The sequence below is a fragment of the Theobroma cacao genome, chromosome 5 (genome assembly GCF_053813885.1).
Source record: "Theobroma cacao isolate CCN51 chromosome 5, ASM5381388v1, whole genome shotgun sequence".
NCBI classification, from domain to species: Eukaryota; Viridiplantae; Streptophyta; class Magnoliopsida; order Malvales; family Malvaceae; genus Theobroma; species Theobroma cacao.
In genome coordinates this window covers 39,383,788-39,401,784 of record NC_142643.1, presented here as the reverse complement: position 1 = coordinate 39,401,784, position 17,997 = coordinate 39,383,788, and the positions used below count along the sequence as shown (strand labels likewise).

General features: G+C 33.9%; 2 protein-coding genes across 4 annotated transcripts; one reads left to right on the top strand and one right to left on the bottom strand.

The window, feature by feature from the left end:
* Positions 1-8,480: 8,480 nt before the first annotated feature.
* Positions 8,481-9,437, bottom strand: LOC108662122 (major allergen Pru ar 1-like). Its single transcript, XM_018121272.2, has 2 exons — positions 9,196-9,437; positions 8,481-8,996 (listed from the first exon to the last, which is right to left on the bottom strand). Exons 1-2 carry the CDS (start codon positions 9,377-9,379, stop codon positions 8,701-8,703), a joined length of 480 nt encoding a protein of 159 aa, XP_017976761.2. The 5' UTR covers positions 9,380-9,437; the 3' UTR covers positions 8,481-8,700.
* Positions 9,438-10,730: 1,293 nt separating this feature from the next.
* On the top strand, positions 10,731-17,466 carry FHY1 (Haloacid dehalogenase-like hydrolase (HAD) superfamily protein). 3 transcript variants are annotated; one of them, XM_007029417.3, is made up of 7 exons: positions 10,756-11,186; positions 11,349-11,424; positions 12,483-12,534; positions 14,593-14,707; positions 14,791-14,861; positions 16,242-16,329; positions 17,189-17,466. In XM_007029417.3, exons 1-7 carry the CDS (start codon positions 10,978-10,980, stop codon positions 17,346-17,348), a joined length of 771 nt encoding a protein of 256 aa, XP_007029479.2. In that variant the 5' UTR covers positions 10,756-10,977; the 3' UTR covers positions 17,349-17,466. The 3 variants fall into 3 exon arrangements, with proteins under 3 accessions (XP_017976863.2, XP_088662657.1, XP_007029479.2); XM_018121374.2 differs by lacking the exons at positions 16,242-16,329; positions 17,189-17,466 and adding an exon at positions 14,949-15,201 and having other exon boundaries at positions 10,731-11,186; XM_088806531.1 differs by lacking the exons at positions 14,593-14,707; positions 14,791-14,861 and having other exon boundaries at positions 10,746-11,186.
* The last annotated feature ends 531 nt before the right edge of the window (positions 17,467-17,997 follow it).

Below are 17,997 nucleotides of genomic sequence, written 5' to 3'. Positions count from 1 at the left end.
AAGCCATGGAAAAAAAAGAAACAGAGAGAAAAAGTGAAAAAGACGAGGTAAGAAGTCAAAGATTAGCTAAAGATGAAAGCGAAAAGGGCGAAAAAGAGTACTTACAAGAAATTTCATGGGCAACAAAACTAAAAAATCGGAAGGTGGGTTTGTTAACAGATATTGAGGCAAAAACAAATGGAGTGAAGAGGGGAAAAGGAAGAAGAAAGAAAAAAAAAAGAGAAAGAATAAGAACTTCACATAAGAATCTGAAGAAGATAAGGATAAAGTGGTAAATACATCACTTACAGATAATGATGTTATGAATCGAAATAACATCATACTATCTAAGGCAAAGAAATGTTGGGAACTCAAGAAATAAGTTAAAATAATTAATTTGGTTAATTCAGTTAAAATGATTAATTTGATTAAAGCTAACATAACCAACTTAGCTAACAAAAGTGATTACTTTGATTCAATTAATTCAATTGGTTAAAAAGCTCGTTAAAATCGACTTAACCAACTTAGCCAACAAAAGTTGATTACTTTGATTTGATGAGTTTAATTAAGATGATTATTTTGGTTAAGGGAGTTAGTTAAGTTCTTTATATCGGATTGGGTTGATTAAAATGTTTAATGTCAGTTAATTGAATTAACAGACTTTAATACTTACTATTTTTGTAAAGTAAGTCTAATGACAAATAACACATAATCTCATTAGCATTTTTATTTTTTTGTTAATTTCAAATTTCATATATTTATTTTTATGTATGTAAATATATAATCCATGCCAATATTCAGCTCCTCAATGTAAAAAAAAAAAATCAATTTATTTTTTTATGAATTTTTATTAAAACTTTAATATCAATATATAATGAACAATTTCAAAGACCAACCTGTTAGGGGCTTCCTTTCAAGAGGTTAAGCAAGGTGGATGCTAAAAGATTGGAGTTGCTTATTTGGATGACTAAGAAAAAATGTACAATATGATAGTGTGATGGTTCCAAAGCCTCAAGCCAGATGGTTATAATTTCAACTTCTTTCAGAAGTCTTGTGAGAGAGGAGAAATTTGAGTTTTGTTAGCTTTAATAGCTTGAAAATGATTAGAGTTTTAACATGACAAAAATGATCAAAATTTCTTGTCTAAGTGATCCTTGAATAGCTTGAGTGATCCTTGAATGCTTTCGATGTGTTTTAACGTTTCCTTACTTGATTGACATTTGAACTTGTATTTGAAGTTGTTTTGTAGAAGGAAAAATCTTTTATACACTTTAAATCTCAAGTTCAAGCAAGAGGAATCAACTACTAAAAAGGAAACATATATTCTTGGAAGATGGAATGCTTAGACAAGCTTCTAAAAGCTCAAGAATCGATTCCTAATAGTTAAGTAGTTGATTGTCGCAAGGCTGGGTAGAAAAATAAGCACAAAAAATTGATATCTAAAGAATGAAGAATTGATTCACAGAACAAGAAGAATCGATATCTCAAGAATGAAAAATCAATTCTCAAAAAGCAAAAAGCTCTAGACCAAAAAAGAATTAATATCTAAAGAATGAAGGATCTATTCTCAGACTCTAAAAGTAGTCATTAGACACGAAAAAGACAAGAAAAACTGCTAGTTTCGACTTCTCCAACACATTTTGGGTAAAAGAAGAGCCAAGGAAAAAAATCATTTGATCAAGGATCAAATGAAATGAAAAAGAAGAGGAAAAAGAGAGAAAACCAAGTTAAAGCCTCATATTCTTCGGAAAAGCTTGTAAGCTATATTTGAGCTTCAACGCCTTGTGCTTTCACTTTTATCTTTTGTAATCATTTTTATACTCTTCCTCCATGTACTTACTCCACAAAATTCACCTTCTAGCAGCATATTTGCTTCAATCTTGTGTGAGAGAGAAAGGTTATGCCTAAGCTTTAAAAGGTAGTGTTGTAAAGGTTATGGCTTTTTTTTATAATTAAGAGAGAGGGGATTCGAACCTTGCTCTTTAGGCAGGAGAATTATGCACCCACCAATGAGTCAAACGCTTAGGTGCTTGTAAAGGTTATGCTTGATCCTTGAAAAGACAAGAGTTATGCTCGATCTTTAAAAAGATAGGGGTTATGCTTAATCCATGAAAAGTAGTGGTTTGTAAAGGTTATGCTTAATCCATGAAAAGTAGTGGTTTGGAAAGGTTATGCTTGATCATTTAAAAAGTAGTTTTTATAGTGAATTTCAAATTCCTTGGTGAGTCACAGGAGGGGATGTAGGTGTTTATGGAGAGGACCAAACCTCTATAAATCGTTTGTGTCTTTTCTTTTCTTCTTGATCTTGAACTTATGCCTTTTTCTCTTTACTCTTCATTGGCTCGCACTTGTGCAATTTATATTTCTATGAAAAGATTTGAATATTTGTTTTTAAAATTGCTTTTACGCTAACTCAATCTTCAATTCATTTTTTATTCAGTTTAATATATTTGTTCACTTTGCATTGAAAAGTTTTGAGAATTTCCCTTCTTCTCCAACTTATATTTTTTCCTTTGAAGAAATTTTTGAAACTCACAACTCTCTCACTTTCACATTTATACTTGTATGTTTTCACTTTATACTGAAGAGATTTGAATGTTTTTCAATTCAATCTTCAAAGGGTTTGAATCTTTGTTTTTGAACTTATTTTTTTGCTCACCGCTCAAATCCTTTTTGATATGGTTGCATACTTTGTTTTGAAGAGTTTTAAAATTTGTTTTCAACTTGTTTATTCATTTCTTTTGGTTTGTTTCAAAGAGAAAACAAATTTGAAAAACTTGTCATTAAGCTTCAAAGTTCAATTTGTAGAAAGAATTTTTGGAAATCCAATTCACCTCTCTCTTGAATATTTTCCTCATTATTATTGAGCTAACACATATCTAATCAGTTTGTTGTTGAATTTATTGTTGGTGCAAATGGGGTTTAGTTGGAATCCAAAAGGAATTGGTAAAATTGACTTCAATGAATGCCTTGAATAGATGCTATCTTTAAGACTTATTTTGCCCTTATCACTCTATATGCAATGGGTGAATATTCATCACCTTTTTTATGCTTTTAATTAGAGGAATTATGCGAATCACCTTAAAAATACACTGAAGCCAATGTCTAACTTTGTCTTACACTTTATGAGAGTAGACTACTAGACACATCCGAGGGTTGTAAAGTTGTTTTGCCTAAAAGCCTATTTTATGTTGCAAGTAGATTATAAGAAATTTAGACTTTTTTAGTAGATGAAGGAAACTTAAAGTGTTTATGTTTATTTTTTTGAGAATTTTTATTCAGAATAAAACACCTCTCTCTTTATTTTCTAGTCATGTCTTGTTTGTTTAGTTTTCAAAATGGTTGATAGCAAGTACTTTACAATAGACTTGCGAGTTTCTTTTTTTTAAGGGCATAACTTTTTCATTAAGGCACATCTATGTCTTAAAGAAACTTTTGCATGTTGCAAGGTAAAATTTTTGGATAAAGGTATTATTCTAATAATTACCTTGTGAAAATATAACCATTCATATCATAAGACATAACTTTTGAGTTATAATATGAAAAGATAATTTTTTATATTTAAACTTTTGAGTAATGGTGTTTTTCCATAACCTTTGAATTTAGAGGTAATTTTTCAAATATCACTTTACCAAGAGATATAACTTTTTCACATAAAAACCACTTACAATCTAATAGTCCCATTATATCGCATTATGTGATATAACCTTTCAATTGATATGACTTTCCAATAGTCACAACTTTTCATATAAAAAACATAACTTTCATTTACAACTTTATATATGAAGAGACAACTTTTTTTTTTAAAATACACCAACATTTATGAGGTGTTATAAACTAGAAAAATGCCTCAATTCAACTTTCATCGCCCTTAATATCAAAACTCTCTAGCCTTTCCTTTTTTTAAGGATTTCAAGCCCATTGTATTGGTGAATAGAAATGATTTTGCTACACAAGAATCTTCTATAAGGATGGCTTATGCCAAGGTGATCCACTATCCCATTTTTTATACATTTTGGTGGTTGAGGTTCTCCATTTGCTATGGACCCAAGCATAGGGGCTTAATCTTCTTAGAGGTATTTACAATTTACTACTGGCACTATTCTTTTTCTTGAGGGAGACACTCAAGGGGTTGTGAATGTTCATCGTCTTTTTCTGTGCTTTTAGTTAGCCTTCGATCTTCATATTAATTTTGCTAAATCATTGGTTTATCAAGTGGGAGTTCCGACTAATGTTTGTCAAGAAATGGCCAACATCCTTAGGTGTGGTGTTGGGTTTTTGTCATTCTCTTATTTAGGTATCATTTTGGACTCTAATCTAAATAGTATGAGAACATGGGAATTGATAATCAGTCGACCCATTTTATGCCAACACAAGTAAAATTGAACTTATAAATTCAGTGCTAAATTCCCTCTTAATTTAGTACTTATCCATATTCATTGCCCCAAAAGGGGTTATCAAACAATTTGACTAGCTGAGGAAAGTTTTTTTATGGGGTAATTCATTAGATAAAAGAAATATTGTTAAGGTTAGATGGCAAGTTGTTTGAAAACCTAAAGCTAAAGGTAGGTTAGGAATTGCTAACCTTTCTTATAAAATACTTGGCTTTGTTGAGCATGTGGTAGTTGAGGTATGGCCATGAGAAGAATGCTTTGTGGAGGAGGTTATTAGTGGAGAAATATGGTGTGCGTAAATTCCAGTGGGTTACATCATCTTCTAATTTAATGATGATATCAACTGTATGGAGACATATTGTAAAACTTCTTGTGATAAAAGGGGTGGAGAAACTTGTTGATAACTAGGGCTGCATATAAATTATTGGCAATGGTAGATGTGTTTTCTTTTGGCTCGATAATTGGCTTACAAGTGAACCATTGAACATTGCTTTCTCGAAACTCTCTTCTATAGTACTCGAGAAGAAAATTGAAGTTTGTGAGCTATGCTGCAAAGGTGAACCGGACATCTCATTCGAACATTGACTTTTTCAATGGGAAGCACATCTGTTATAAGAGTTAATTTATTTGCTTAAAGGAATTACATTTATGGACAACAAGGTGGATAAATTGATTTAGTCTCATGACCCAAAAGGGATATTCTCAACCAAGGGATGTTCAGGAATGTTGGAGTTAATGGCAACAGAAGAGTGCCAAGGAGTTTGGTTTAAGTCAATATGGCACCTTACTATTCCCCTGAAGGTACAAGATTTTCTATGGCTAGCTATCCGTCGATGTACCCCTACGAAATGCCTTTTAAATTGTAGGGGGCTGCAACTTCAAGATAATAACTTGTTATGTGTGTAGTGAAGTATGCAAGAGGAGAATAGTGATCATGTGCTAATATCCTGTTATTTTAGGTGATGATTTGTGTTGAGTTTTAGGTTGATTAAAATTCGAGATCTTATTTTATTAGGATTCTTGTTTGTGTACAATATTTAGTAGTTGTATGATTTTAAACTTCTTATTCCATATCGAGTCCTACTCACATTCTACTTTGGACTTTTATACTATAAAAGTGGATCTCTAGGCTTTAGAATTGCAAGTAGTGTTTTGAAAGCTCTAAAGAGGGAACACCTCGTAACTCTGTCTTTTGCTCTAGGTGGAGTTAGAGTAATTTGGGTGAGTGTTCTTGGGAGGTTATTGAGAAAGAGTGTGCAAGAGATCTTGGGTTGGTTTGGGGAACCATAAAGGTCAATTTATTGTACTTTAATTTCTCAATAATAGAAGAATAGTTTCACTCCGTGGACGTAAGCAAAATGCCGAACCACGTAAATTCTTGTGTTTTTCTATTTACTTGATTTCTCTAAGTTTTATATTTGTTGTTTCTTGGGCAATTTTCACAACAAACTGGTATCAGAGCTTCGGGTTTGGTAAATTTAAGATTCAACAAAGATGTCGAAAGTTACTAGTTCTATGAATTTTTCAATTGAGAAATTTGATGGGAAGACTAATTCACACAGTGGCAGAGAAGAATGAAAGATCTCCTTGTGCAGCAAGGTTTAATGCGCCCCTTGCTAGGAAATGAGGAAGGGCAACTAGATGACATGAAGGATGTTGAATGGGCAGAGTTAGAGCAAAGGTGTGTGAGCACTATTCGACTTTGTATTGGAGATAATGTGTTTAACCATTTTATTGATAAGGATTCTGTTCCAAGATTATGGGCAAAATTAGAGAAAATTTACTTGGCAAAAAGTATTTCTAACAAGTTACAACTTAGGCGAAAGTTGTATCGCTTAAAGATGGAGGAGAATGGAGACCTCATTAAACATATGAATGAATTTGATGGGATCATTGATCAGTTGAAGAAGGTTGATGTGAAGGTGGAAGAAGAGGAAAAGACACTATTGTTCCTAGCTTTGCTTCCAGACTCCTATGAGGTATTTGTGGAATCTCTTATATGTGGGATGGATACAATAACATTAGAACAAGCACAAGCAACGTTAATGTCTCATGAAGCCCGAAAGAAAAATAAGAAAGGGGATAGAGATCTAAGTGGCTTGGCATTGGTAACTGAGGTTCATAGGAGGAAGTCAACTAGTAAGAGATTTAAGGGTAGCAAGTCTAGATCCAACAATGTTAAGTGCTTTCACTACAAAGAGTATGGACATATTAAAAGGGATTGTCCTATAAAAGGGGATAAAAGTAATGAGAACAAAGGTGATTGTGCTTTCATTGCTGAAGGTGATGATTGTGATGTCCTTACAATCTCAGAAAATATGAATGCAAATTCTGATTGGTATTTAGATTCTGCTTCTGCCACTCACATATGTTATCAAAAAGATTGTTTTGATTTACTTCAAGAAGGGGTGACTGGGAATTTGACTTTGGAGAATAAGTCAATAGTGAAGGTCATGGGTCTTGGAGTGGTGAAAATCAAAATGTTTGATGGGATTATGTGTTATTTGGGTGGTGTGGCCTATGTCCCAGAGATGCATAAGAGTCTAATATCATTAAGCCTGTTAGACTCCAAAGGATAGGGATATTCTGCTTGTGATGGAGTGATAAAAGTCACACAAGGCGACATGGTCCTGATGAGGGGAAATTTGCATAATGGTTTGTATCGTCTAGAATGTGAGGCCTCGAAAGGATGAGAATAGTGCACAGGAGATGGTAGCTACCAAAGTGAGATTTCATTTACCGAGGAGGTGATGGAAGGTTTCCATGGTGTAGACGATGGTAAAAGGACGAAAAATCTTGTCAGCAATGAATTGGAAGGGTCGTCAAGGTACCTTTCCGAAGTCAATTAGTGCCATTGACTTGACGGCTACACGGGTGCATTGGCCATTTTGTGGAATTGAGTGTTGAACCATGCTTGATTCGGTATGTGTAGTCGTGGTAATTATAAAGGCCAATGATTTGAAAAGTTGTTTAAGGTGTTGCAAAGTAGGTGGAGTTAAGAAGTTGCAAGTAAGTGCAACTAGTGGAAGAGGTTTAAAGAGTTTGAATTCAAGTCAAATGTGGAGATTTGTTGAGTTTTAGGTTGATTAGAATTCTAAATCTTATTTGATGAGCATTCTTGTTTGTGTACAACATTGAGTAGTTGTATGGTTTTAAACTTCTTATTCCACATAGAGTCCTAATCACATTCTACTTTGGACTTTTATACTATAAAAGTGGATCTCTAGGCTTTAGAGTTGCAAGTAGTGCTTTGAGAGCTCTAGAGATGGAACACTTTATAACTCTGTCTTTTGCTCTAGGTGGAGCTAGAGTGGTTTGGGTGAGTGTTCTTGGGAGGTTATTGAGAAAGAGTGTGCAAGGGATCTTGGGTTGGTTTGGGAAATCATAAAAGTCAATTTATTGTACTTTAATTTTTCAATAAGAGAAGAATAGTTTCACTCCGTGGACGTAGGTAAAAGGTCGAACTACGTAAATTCTTATATTTTTTTGTTTATTTGATTTCTCTAAGTTTTATTTTTTTTTATATCTTGGGCAATTTTCACAACAGTTTGGGGATGAGTTTTGAAATGGTGGAACCTCTCTTGAGTATGCCCTCAGTCAGTGGAAATGCTCATTATGACCTGGGAAGGTAGTTGGCGGAAAGAGATTAGCAAGTCTAGATGGATGATGGTTTGTGGAGCAACCTTTTGGTTGTTACGATTAGCTCGCAATGACTCAGTTTTTAACAAAAGAAATGGGATAGGGAAGAAGTGATGTCCTTATCAAAATGCGATTGATGTTTTGGATTAAGCCTAGTGGAAGGAATGAAGCTTTAAAGGAGAATGGGTGATGGGTTGGAGCATAAAAAAACTGAGTACCTTAACAGCAATTAGAAGCATGTTGTGGTTTATGTTGGTCTCCTCGCGACGTATGGAGCTTTTGGGCTATTGTTGTCAGGCTTTGGCGATATGCTATTTATCCAAATGTAGGTGATTTAGTTGTTAGTTCTTTCAGGCGTGATTTCTATTGCATTTGATGTACTTATTGCTCTTACTCAGGTGTATGTATTGTTGTAAGCAATAATGGCTCTCTGTTCCGTGTCTATTTCTAACAAAATATCAGTACTGATTGAGGGGAAAAAATAGGTAATTTAACCACTCATTTGCAGTGGATATAATTTGGTTACACAACAATTTCAGGCAAATACATATTTGATGCTCCTTTATTTAATGCAATCTTCTCGGTGGTCATGACGCTGTGGCCCCTTATTGCAAAGTTAAAAGGCAAAACAAAGAAAATTCATTTCCATAATGTAATTATGACCATTGAAGTATTAATGTTGGGGTTTTCAATAGGCGTCAGGATTTGCCAGGAGGTAGGCTTCAACGGCCTTGAATATTCCCAGGGCCTTTTCTTTGCCGGCCTCGATACCCTCTTCCTTAATCTCAAAGTCACCGATGGTGTAATATTTACTAGTGGTTTTGCATATGGATCCCCCAGCTGGAGATGGCTCCAATTTGGTCTCGTAAGTGATTTTCTCAAGTGTGTTCATCAAAGCATCACCTTCGATCACACTGTAGCTGTACACAAAGTTATCTTTGTCCAGTGCCTCTACCTTCTCTATCATGTAATTGAATCGGCTTCCTGCAAGTGTAGGCATTAAGGCAAATAAAGACTAGTTATTGCTTCTTTGGACAATAACCATTTTTTTTTTCACAAATAGAAGGATATCCTTAGTAATGATTCAAAGTATTTAATTTCTAAAAGGATAATTCAGCGGTTTAGAACTTGAAATCTTATATTTTAAAAATCTTGGTTTCCAATGTTGAGATAAATCACTAACCTTCCCCAAAAGTAATCTTCTTGATGCTTCCAGGCTCACCATTGCCTTCAATATACTCAACATTCTTAAAAGCCCGAGGAACGATCCTTGGGATGAGCTTGTCACCATCAAGGATACAAGCCTTAAACATCTTGGCTGGTGGGATTGCGGTAACAACCTCAGATTCATAAGTGAAGACACCCATGATTACTGACAGTAGAGGAAATGATCAAATGAAGAGTGAGAATTGATTGATTTAGTTAGCAAAGGAGACTTTTGATTTGTGTAGATTTGAAACTGAAAGTGTAGTATTTATAGAGTCAGTTTGAAAGGATTATAGCTTTTGTGTACATAGGCCTGGTGGAATCTTTGCTGATTTTGGATGGTTCCATGCATTTTGACGATGTAATCAGTGGATTTTAACTAAACTGTCAATCGATTCTGGTCCTTGTACCCATCTTACAATCTTACCACAAGAGAACAAATTTGTGGATTTCGGAAGCATCATTATGGGAAGAAGCTTGAAAAGAAAAAAAGTCTAATATTTTAAGTGAGAGAATCCTTGAATTCAAGTGCTTGGACTGATATAAACTAATTGCTACGTTCAGGAAAGATTGCAATCATAGATCCTTGCTACTTGTAAGTCCATTCTTACCTATGCTGTTAAAAAGTGTTAACAAATTTCAATATATAATAGCAGATTCAATTGATAAGATCATTTATCTCGAAATAAATTATTTTCAATTTGAGTTTTATCAATATTTTATATAAATACTATTTGGTATTTGTTCTTAATTCTATTTAAAAGAAAAAGAAAGTTCCATCAAAAGATGATATAAGAAAAAATCTTAGAAATTATGATAAAATATGATACAAATTAATTTTCCCAGCTCAAGCATATGTTTATTTGTGGCATATCCAATTTGATATGGTTTTCATGTATGTAAAATAAGGGAAAATTTTTGAAACTTTCTGTAATCTCACAATATACTCTCAAATATCATGATATACATATATATAGAAGGAGCAAAAAGTAAAAAAAAACAAAAAAACAAAAGCTAAAGAATTTCTACAAAGGTATTTTTGAAAAAGCGAAGAAGACAATCATCTTTCAAGAAGAAAAAAGTGAAGAAGGCAAAAGCATCTTTCAAAACATTTCTGCAAAGCAAAAGTGTCTCTCGAACTTGCAAAGCTCGTTTTAATAATTTTGGTATTTATTGTCTGTGTTTGAATGAATTTCGATTGGTTTTCAATTAATGTTTTTATATTTTCTAATTGGTTTGCGATGGTATGAAGATTTAGATTTGTATAATTGTTTTGTTCCATTACCATTTTAATGTCTTTTGAGGAAATTTGTTTTTTAAATCTAAAGACCTCATTCTTAATGAAATTGTCCTTATTCTTGCAAAGCAAAAGTATCTCTGAAACTTGTAAAACATCTCTGCAAAAATTTCAATATTTCAATAAATTCTTGTTAAATTTTCAAAAGAGCAATTATTAGAAATAGAGAAAACCTATTTATAAAAGCCTCCCATTATAGTCAAAAAAAGAACCGAAAATCACCCAAACATAAAAGCTATATATATATATGATTAGTGGTGTTCTTGGGCCAAGGCATTTCTTCAGAAGTACCCACATGGATGCAAAAAGTGCAAAGGCCGAAGGCCAAATAAACCGAAGGCAAACCCGGGTTTGCTACAAATCGTTGACCCATATTTCCTGGCAGGCTGATTGGCTGGTAATTGAAACAGAAAATCTAAAAGATTGTCATTCTTCCTCGCGTTTTTGTTCGAAGGATTTTGGATGGCTCAATTGATGAGAGCACCAACAATCTGCTTCAATCCAAAACTATTTCCTAAACACCCCAGAAACAGAATGGCTTTGAATGCCAACAACATGACCTCTTCCTTAAACAACAATACCAACAACAGGAAGCTTCCCATATTGCTCTTTGACATCATGGACACCATTGTTCGTGACCCCTTTTACCATGATATCCCCGCCTTCTTCAGGTAGATGGGTCTTTCATTTCCTTTCTTTCTTTTTTTTTTAATGCTTTCTTTGAATTGGGTTTGTTGGGTTTTGATCATTTTTTTTTTCTTTTGAAAACGGTGTAACTGTCCCTGCTGGAAATTTTTTTTTTGGAAGTGATCAAAGTTAAATTTGATGGTCAGAATGTCTTTCAAGGAACTAATAGAGTGCAAGCATCCAACTGCATGGATTGAGTTCGAAAATGGGGTGATTAATGAGGTACCCTCCTAAAAATATAATGTGGAAAAGTTTGGTTATATTTCTCCAGATATTTGTTGAGTAAAGTAGTCATATGAATATAGTATTGAGGTATCTTTAAAACTGTTTGATAGAGATAGCTAACAAGAGTAAAATATTTCTTAAAATATGTTTCACTTGTCAGGTTTGAGAGGATTGATTTCCATTTTAAGCAATAAAAGCTATGATGGTTATTGATTACCTTTGGATTGTACATAGGTACTTGAGACTTGAAAGCATCCTTGAGCTTCTGTGAGTTTGATTTTTCAAACTTGAGCTTTACTCACTTAGGCTTGAATACTTTAGATATATATAATGTTATTCTATTTATATATGCTTGAGCTTGAGTTTGAGCTGGACTTAGCAGTGGATGAGTTGAGTTTGATTGTTTCCTGAGTAGCTCGCAAGCCAGCTTGACTCACTAACACCCCAAGTTGGACACACTGAAGTTGTTTTGTTTTCTCTTACTTTTCTGTCGTTGTTGTTATCTTACATCTCATCTGACATATGATTTAGCAGTTAAACACAAAATAACTAGCCTCTTTTTAGTCCTTTTCTTTTGTCTCTGATACATTACCAGCTTTTCTGATAAGTGGATACGTTAGCTAAACTATTGTTCTATTAACTAATTTCTTTATTTATAGTATGTATCAACTATTGAATCTTGTCTAAATAACCACTCCATAACATAGCACTTGTGTATTGCTTTTAGACTAAATATCACCATTTGCATTCATTTTTATTTTTATTCTTTACTTATGCAGTAGCCTATTGGTTTTATGTCAATGTGGATCTATCTATAACCATGATCCTTTACAATATTGGCCCATATAGTTATTTCTTTGACAGAAATCTATGGGCACTTGTAAATTTCTAGTCCACCAAAAACCTATCATGAAGCATTGCTTAATTGTCACAGATGCAATTTCACCTTAATCAATGCTTTTGGATTTGTGTTTTGTTCTTTGCTTTTTCTTGTGATTTTATTTCCTTTTCTTTTAGCTTCTGGAGTGTGAAAAAGTTATCTTATTTCCTTTCAGGAGGAGCTAGCTGGAAAATTCTTTAAAGACGGAAGGCCTTTTGATTTGGAAGGTTAGATTGCATTTGTTTTTTTTTTTTATATATTATTCCTTCCATTGGTTGTATTAAGGTTGGTGAGCAGTTTCATTAGATATTCGCAAAATGTGTTTGATTTTAGTATAAATTCTCAAATAAAATTGGAATTCTGCATTAATTCTGGTGGAGCTTGTTTCATTGTGGCATTTTTTTACTTTTTGTTGTGTATGGCATGTATATAGATTTCTTTACCATAATTTTTTAGCACCCCAATGCTAATTTTTGTGAAATTAATATAGTAATCGAGCTAGTTAGATATAGACTTTCTTGTGGTTAGGGTTTTCAATTGCAAAGGAAAAGGTTTAAACAAGTTTGGACTCAAGCATACTGACAATGAGGGGAGGGGGGATTTGGAGGTAAACTCTGAGTACTGCTTAATGAGAAGTATGTTGAAACAAATTTCAGAAAGTTGAAGAAATGGTTTCAAGGTTAATGGTTTGGGGGTATCAAGCTAAGAGAAGCATGGGAATTTTGATATTAAAGAAGGTACAAAGGAAAAAGGAAGGCCTTGTGTTTGCAAAAAAGTAAGCATAGTTATAGTGTCTAGGGTTGTAAATTATTACCCTGAACAAAAGAGTAATACATATGGCTTGTGGTGCTGAGTGCTGGATTCCCAAAAGAAAGGTTTAGGCCATTAAATATGCACGCTTATGTTGATATGATGCATGGATTATGGATATTGTGGTAGGTTGGTGAGTGGATACTTGTGTGGTGTTTGCATACATGCAACTGGATGTGAATGCATATACATATGTGTTTTATTGATTTATGATTTTGGATATTTATTCTTGTATGCATGCATGCCAGTTCTTGCATGGCATGTGTGTGGCTAGAGAGACAGAGACAAAGAGGTAAAGAAATTTTGAATTTATTCAACTGCGTATGCATGCACATGCTGGTATGCTTGTGTTTTCTAGGGCACATGTGTCCTGAAACACATTCAAATTTTCATCCAAATACATTTATCTATTAGCTTGTTTATTTTTAGGGTTTTAACTCTAAGCAAAAGGAAAAATGAATTTTTCTTAGAAACTGTAGTTTAACCAACCACAAAGACATCTAGAAGCCTATGGTATCATGAAGAAAGTTGATATAAGAAATTTGGTTTTCAGACACTGCTGATATCACAAAAATACCTCTTTGGCACAAAATGTGGAGAGACATGTTGCAGTGGTGCTCTTTTCATTTTTTGTTGGTAATTGGGGTGAGATGGTGTCGCAAAATAGTAATGGGGTTGAATTAGAGAGGAGAAATATGCATTGCTGAGGGAGCATGAGAGAGGGGGAGGGAAATTGAAAGGATAAAAACAGAGCAAGTTAGATCTCCTGTGAAGGAGTAACAGATAGAACGAATTGTCTAGTGGCTGGCATATGTACAAAACCTCCAATACTGGTGACTGAGTTTCTAGTCTCTGGAAAGATTGATGCAGGAACAAGTACAAACTGTATCACATCTGGTAAACAACTAGTGATTGTTTACGCTTATGTTTGTTCAGATCAGAATGAATACGGTATTTGCCATTATTTGTCAAAGAATGAAAATAAATCTAATAAATCAATTGTTTGCCAACTTCCATGCATACACACATACATACATACATACATACATACTTACATACATATATATATAATATTAAGAAAAATTAAAGATAGCAAAACTTCATTTGGAAGTGAAAAATGATTTTTTTTAATATTTAAAGATGAATAATTGCTATTGTAAGTAATAATTAATAAACAAATCAAACATAAAGCTCAGGACTGTGCTTTGATGTTGTCTTATTCTTGAGAGCTGGACAGGGATGGAGGAGTCTGTTATGCTATTATAAGTTCATTTCCATTCTGGTTTAGAGAAACAGATCGCATTTGTTGAATACAAGAGGAAGCAGTGATACTGTTGCAGTAGATTTTCAACAATGTTTTGTTCTTCAATATTTCATTTACAATTTAAGTGTGTGGCCATGAATTATATCTGATATCTCTATGTTGGCTTTCCTAATTGTGTTAAGGTATTAATTTCAATAACTTTTTTGTTAAGGCCTCAAAAATTGTATGAGAAGAGGATATTCCTACATAGATGGAATTGAACAATTGCTTCAAGCATTAAAACAAAACAACTATGAGATGCATGCTTTCACAAATTACCCCATCTGGTAAGATGGAACAGCTCTCCTGATTCCTTCTGATTCAGTAGTTTATAAATTAAAGATATGTACATGTGTATGTATTTTTTCAGGTACAAAATAATTGAGGACAAGTTAAACATTTCAAATTATTTATCCTGGACATTTTGCTCATGCATGTATGGTACGTTCAAGGACTTAAACTATACCCAATTCACTATTGATATCACTCTCATTTCTCAGTGTTTATCTGTCTATTTATTCATATCAGTGAGTGCTAGTGTGGATGTGCATGTTTGTGAGAGGAAGTGCTTGTTGCTGGTGTCTGATCTAATTCTGGCTTGTGTTGGTTGTGTTACTTTTGTATCTGTTATGTTTTCTCAGCTTTATACATTATTATTACTTTCAAGTTGACTTTTACTGTTTCATTGCATAAATGCTCCGCATGTTGTTTGTGGATATTTAATGTTAGAATGGGCTATTGAAAACTCTTAAGCGTGGTGTTCCTTTTAGATATTCTCTAATTCCTGTCCAAATTAGAATATAACTTCCATATAGGAAGCTCATCCTGTGATTCATGGATCCCAATAGAGAACGTCAATTCTACATATATTTTTATTAGTTCCTAGTTCCTTAGTTTGTTGTCTCATGTTTCACATTATAACCTCTAAATAATAATGCAGAAGGATGATTTCCTCACTCCTTTAATCTCTCTCTCTTAAGTCATGGTCAAAAGTATAAGGCCAATGCTGAATGTAATGTCTTTATAATGATTAATGTTGCTGATTTGCTCCTGGATTGTTTTTAATTGATCAGACCGATGTGTACTGCTTTATGAAAGTACTAAGTAAAAGAGTCTACAGCTAGTTGATATTTCAACCAAAAAGACAATTGGTGCTTAGTATTTTCTAATTTGTTTAATGCTAATTTGTCCCATTTATTTTTCTAAACCTGACTTCGGCACATTTTCATTCCACTGTCTCACTGGATATGACCCTTCCTAATCTTTTGGAGTTGAGAAGGTATTTATATGATTGCATCTGAAAATGAACTGCATACTCAGAGAGCACCTAAATGGACTTATGAACATCAAATTCCCAATTTTTTGTTGGTTACACTGTTGCGATTCTGTTTACCTTGTTGAACATGAAATAACAATTAATGGTGGCTGCTGCATTTTATTTGTGCTATTAAATATCAATCCAAAATATCACTCTTTTTTGTTGTTACATGTCTGCTAATTGGTCAACTCCTAGTGTTTAGTCTATTATTATTTCTTGCAGAAGCAAGTGAGCGGTTCTGTTGCTTCTGACTTCTTCATTCAAAGATAAATAAAGCAAATATCTATTTACGGTTATGATTTTCCTTTTGTTTTTTTTTTTTCTATTTTTTTCTTTTTTCTTTCAGTCTCAGTAAATATTTCAAGATCTTTTAACACTATACAGCGGTCACTAATTGTGTTCTGAAGCAAATATGTATATCTCAAGAGAATATTACTACCTGCTTTCTGGTTTCATGTCGCTCATGCTGCTATGTTAAATGATTCTGTTTACTATGCATCCAGGAAAGAGGAAGCCTGACCCTTATTTCTATTTGGCTGTTGTGGAACATCTTAAGGTTGATCCTGTGAGCTGTATATTCATTGATGACAGGTACCATCCTTGCCAACTTCCCACTGAAGAGGCACTTGTAATAGGATCCAAAACCAGTAATAGCAGAGAGTACAAACCCTATTTTTAGGGAAAAAGCGTATAGGAGATGATGCACCTTGTGTTAAAACAAAATTATGCTGTCAAAGCAAAATTAGAACACCTCTCAATGCTAATTGTAAGCAGTTAGAAATTCTCTATCTTATGCATGTGTGGACACATGAACACATGGATGCATGTTTTGTTGTGACCACATGCCCTTTTCTGTCTTTTGGGTTTGCATGGAAGTTTATGTTTAACATTGTTTGTGGGATAACTTCTAAGTGCCACTTTCTGGGGGTACGTGTGATGATATGAAAGCCCAGTGTGCGTTGAGCTAACCGAAGGTAGATAACCATCTCACATCCTATAGGTCTCACTCTCCCTTGTTCAGGTTTAAATTCCAGCCTTGAAGTTGGAAGTCCTAAGTTTTAGACATCAACATAACCCCTTTGGGGTCAATGTGATCCAGTGTCATGGTGTTTTTTTCTCTCAACTCATAATAGGCTTTTCTTTGAAGGAAACTTATATCTTTCTCTAATGCTTCTAGGCCAACTTTGAAATGCAAATTTGATATTTTTTTTGCAATAAATCGAACTAATACTTTAAATTCTTATCAGATGCTGTCAACGTAATAGCATGAGAAAACTAAAATTGAGGAAACCAACCCACAAATGTCTTAGAACTCATTTCACTGGCTTCGCATGCATGATTTTATATCTCTCACAGAGACACGCACGTACACACATAAGTTTACTTTCTAAGGACAGGTGCACACTCCTGTTGCTTCACTTACCAACGTGTGGTATGGTGAACGTCTCAGGATCAAAAATGTTGAGGCTGCTGTAGGAATTGGCATTACTGGTCTTCATTTCAAGAACCCAGATTTACTACGTCAAGATCTTGAACGTTTGGGGGTTGACATTTCCATAGATGGACATGTAAGTGAGAACCAGCTTAAGCCTGCAGAAGGACAGACATAGTGAAATCTAAATTATATATTTGTGTTATTGTCTTTTTGGCCTTCTGCCTTGTTAAAAATCACTCCATTGTCGTTATTTTGTATAGATATCCTTCTTTGTATTGAGTATCCATTGAACAGAGCATGTTGGAATACCTCCGGCTATGGTGCCCATTGGACATTCAGCAACTCAACATCAAATTCCAATCCTTACAGAATAAATTAAAAAGGAGCAAATATTACTAACACAATTATGGGTAATCAGCACCAAAATTACAAAACTAATTTCATTACAACTAAATATAAGATTTAGACTAGTCTAAGTCAGGTGTGTGACTGTGAGTAGTGAAGTATTAAAAGACTTTGAATTAGTACTTTCCAAAGTATAAGGTGGACTAAATTGAAACAAAGAGAAACAACACCCAAGTGCTTTCTCAGTTCTCTATCTCTTCCCGCCCTAAAATTCCTGAGATTGTTATGTTTGCCCAATAATTTTCAATTTTTTCAGTTCGCTATGGTTAGCTTCTCTCTCTCAAACTGTCCTTTCTTCTTTTTCTTGATTGAATTATTTCCAATAGGTTGGTTTCCATGTTCTTCTATCTGAAGTCTCATAATTCGATCGAAACAATTGACAATACCCCATTTTAGCTTTCTGGGTATTGTCAATTTCT

Excerpts from the sequence above, each read along its gene's own strand:
- LOC108662122 (XM_018121272.2), bottom strand. The coding sequence starts at position 9,379 with ATGGGTGTCTTCACTTATGAATCTGAGGTTGTTACCGCAATCCCACCA. Across the intron at positions 8,997-9,195 it reads GAAGATTACTTTTGGGGAAG|GAAGCCGATTCAATTACATG; the intron begins GTTAGTGATTTA and ends CTACACTTGCAG.
- FHY1 (XM_007029417.3), top strand. The coding sequence starts at position 10,978 with ATGGCTCAATTGATGAGAGCACCAACAATCTGCTTCAATCCAAAACTA. Across the intron at positions 12,535-14,592 it reads AAGGCCTTTTGATTTGGAAG|GCCTCAAAAATTGTATGAGA; the intron begins GTTAGATTGCAT and ends TTTTTTGTTAAG. Across the intron at positions 16,330-17,188 it reads TGTATATTCATTGATGACAG|GATCAAAAATGTTGAGGCTG; the intron begins GTACCATCCTTG and ends TGAACGTCTCAG.